Genomic DNA, 3,421 nt, shown 5'->3' with positions numbered 1-3,421 from the left:
GGTGTGACAATCAAAGTGCTATGGCACTCACCAAAAATCCCATGTTACATGCTCGGACCAAGCATTTCTCTTTGTACTATCATTATATCCATGACCTTGTGAAGAATGGCGAGCTTACTGTTCATCATCTTCCCACTGAAGATATTTTAGCTGATCTTCTGACCAAGTCGTTGCCTCGAACTTGATTTCAACACCTCCGATCCCTTCTTGGTGTACAACCTCTTCATATGCAAGGTGTCACATAAATGAATTTTTCTACTACACCCGATCACAAGGTGGTCGTGTTTGAGGGGGGAATGATTAGTCAACCACGTCCACGTAACATGGAATCTCATCCACGTGTTACTACATGCATGCACAAGTGCCACTTAGTCTTCACGTGATCTTCACCTACACGTAGTATACACAATGTGGAGATCATTTGTATTGCACATGCATGCATTGCTTGCATTGCTATAGCACCACTACACATTGAATCACTCACCTCGTGATGATCCAGGATTATAGGCAGCATCTTTGCACAAAGATGGAGATGTATTAGAGCTATAAAGCTCTCGGTTGTCTATGGAATAAACAGTGTGTGGAGTTTCAATTTCATGCACTTCTATTATCAAGTTGTTTGCATTTTTTGATTGTATTGCATCTGATTTCATCATACCTCGCATCTTGACCAACGATGAAATCAGACGTAATACAATAAGAAAATGCAAACAACTTGATAATAGAAGTGCGTGAAACTCAAACTCCACACAGTGTTTATTCCATAGACAACTGAGAGCTTTATAGCTCTGATACATCTCCATCTTCGTGCGAAGATGCTGCCTATAATCTTGGATCATCACAAGGTGAGTGATTCAATGCGTAGTGGTGCTATAGCAATGCAAGCGGTGCTTGCATGTGCAATACAAATGATCTGCATGTGTATACTACGTGTAGGTGAAGATCACGTGAAGTAGTAGGTGGCACTTGTGCATGCATGAAGTAACACGTGGATGAGATTCCATGTTATGCGAACGTGGTTAACCTAACACAACAGAACTAACAAACATCCATAAATTATGCCATGAAAGGTACTGAGCGGACACGTGTAGTATTGTATGCCGCCAATTTTGATGCAATAAATCCACCACAAGCCCAAAAACATTTTTTGAAAATGGAAAAGTGATTTTCACTTCTCAAACCGAAAATCTCCAATATGGCTTTCTACCATGGCAGGCCAATAAGAAAACATAGGTACCCAAGGAGTCTCCCATTGGCAATCAATCATAGATGGAAGCTTAGGTAGGCATGTGCCTTGCCTCCCTGAGCTCCTACATCCAAATTCTGGCCATCCCAAAGAATTGTGACAAAACCTGGCAAATTGATGTCACTTTATGGTTGAAAGACTACAAACTTGCTCTTCATATATCCGGTTCTTAGACGTTTGAATGTGCAATATGTAATTTTCAAAAGTAACATGCGTAGATTTTAGTCCGTTAAATAAAGGCCAAGCAAAAGTCTCACCGAGCTTTCAGCCATTACAACCGATAGAAAATACAAAGGCACTCGTAGGGTTGGTTTTTCTAAGCCATTACAACCTCGAGAAGATACAATGTAAGCAATAATATTAAGGTTTGGTTTTTGTAAGCGAGTAGGTGCCACCTCACGTCCACTAGAAAATACAAAAGGCATTGTTTTCTAAGCCAATTACAACCATGAGAAGGTACAATGTCGGCAGTAATATTAAGTGTGGTTTTTGTAAGCGCGTCTCCATTAGAAAATACAAAAGCACTATGTTCGAAGCCAGAGAAGTAAGATTAAGTTTGGTTTTTGTAAGAGAGTATGCATCTCCACTATGAAGGTTCGGTTCTGTAAGAAGGTATGAGGACCTTCTTCCTGCTCCAACCGTCGTCTCCGAAGCCGAAAACAGAGAAAGCACAATCGGAAGCTTTCTCCAGAAAATCGCGTGACACATGCGAATCAATGCGAACTACCTTCAGTCCGTCGAGCTCTCTAGCGCCCTCCAGTACGTCCAAATTTAGTTCGGAGGGATTAGCATACAGACAACAGATGATTCCCAACACAGCTCCCCTAGACACCTTCACAAACCCCTGTATATCGTAGCATCTCGTGGCATAATCGATACCCAAGAACGTCCATGAATCATTATAAGGACGATGTTCGCCGGTTTCCACGATCCTCATCTGTTCGTTGCACCCCTTCAGCCACCCGTCGCGAATCACCCCCGAGAACACTTGATGGTTGCGCCCAAATTGCTCCGCGAAAGCAACCACATCGCAGGTGCAGCTCACCTTGTAGTCGTGGTAGTAAGACTTCTGGTTCGTGTGGTTCCCCGACTGCACAAACATGTCTATCGTTCTCTTGGTCCAGTTTAGCACCGCTACGGCCCCTCTGGACCCTCTGTAGCTTCCTGACGACTGAAACAACCTCCAGTGAGCTTGCGCATTTATCTCGGTATAGTGCAGTTCCTTTCCCATGCTGATACCGACGGCCTGGTCCTCGTATGTATTCGGAGCCTGCTGCTCCGGTATCAACTCTATTGTCCCTCCATAACCTCCGTGTTGGTGCTGTGTTGTCCGTGATGAGGGTGCTGGTAATGGCCGGACAGGGCTTCCGTGAGGCACAGGCTGTAATAAGTCAGAGCTGTGAGATTGATATTCTGGGAAGAGATTGCAGTAGCTGTTAGGATTGACCCGCAGGCTGTCCGTGATCAGCTGGCCCTCATCGTTGGGCTCGTTACCAGCTGGTTTCTGCTGCTGCTGGAGACGCCGCTGCTGCCTTCGAGCTCTGCGCTGTTCGAGATAGGCAGCGAGGGCTAATATTACCTGCAGGCCTCCTGTGACCGCTCCAAAGATTGATACTGGATCGGCCATTGTGAGCCTTCAATTGCAATATTGCGAGTCAAGATGGCTCCTAAGGAACGGAGGAGGTCGGTCGACCACAGACTGTCAAAGACTGGGGTCGCTCTTAACGAGAGTTTGTGTCTAAATAGGGGCCCCCAATTTGGGACGCTATTAATTAATTTGTTTCGGCCCGGGGGAGGGCGCAATCAGTGATTAAGGTAAACTTGACGCGATTGCTTCAGGTAAGCCGATTAATGTCGCGCGAGGGGGGTAGACTGGTCCAAACTCTTCCAGAAGCTTCAGGCATCTAGCAGCTTCAGACAGAGATATAAAACGAGGAGGGTGTCGATAGATTGCATTTTACCCTTCCGAGAGTGAGACAAAAATTCACCTTTCCATAAAAAGGTGAATGATATATCTATCATTCATCCCCAACCTGAGTGAAATGCTCAGAGCAAGCATAAAATCGAGGTCCCACATTCAAGAAGGGACTATGAATTCAAGAAGGGACTATGAAGGTGTAAAATGGAGGTCCCACATTCAAGAAGGGACTCTGAAGGTGGAGGAGATGAGGGTGC

The 3,421-nt window shown here is 45.2% G+C and overlaps 1 protein-coding gene across 1 annotated transcript; it reads right to left on the bottom strand.

The window, feature by feature from the left end:
- Positions 1 to 1,809: 1,809 nt before the first annotated feature.
- On the bottom strand, positions 1,810 to 2,958 carry LOC147881832 (uncharacterized). The gene has a single exon (XM_087401931.1). The coding sequence runs from the start codon at positions 2,871 to 2,873 to the stop codon at positions 1,833 to 1,835; it is 1,041 nt and encodes a 346-aa protein (XP_087258057.1). The 5' UTR covers positions 2,874 to 2,958; the 3' UTR covers positions 1,810 to 1,832.
- Positions 2,959 to 3,421: the final 463 nt, after the last annotated feature.

This window comes from Dipteris shenzhenensis, chromosome 30, assembly GCF_047967505.1.
Source record: "Dipteris shenzhenensis isolate YYH24624 ecotype China chromosome 30, Dip_SZ_1.0, whole genome shotgun sequence".
NCBI classification, from domain to species: domain Eukaryota; kingdom Viridiplantae; phylum Streptophyta; class Polypodiopsida; order Gleicheniales; family Dipteridaceae; genus Dipteris; species Dipteris shenzhenensis.
This window is presented reverse-complemented; position numbering and strand designations above follow the sequence as displayed.

What these genes read in the sequence shown, in the direction of transcription:
- LOC147881832 (XM_087401931.1), bottom strand. Translation starts at nt 2,873, where the DNA reads ATGGCCGATCCAGTATCAATCTTTGGAGCGGTCACAGGAGGCCTGCAG.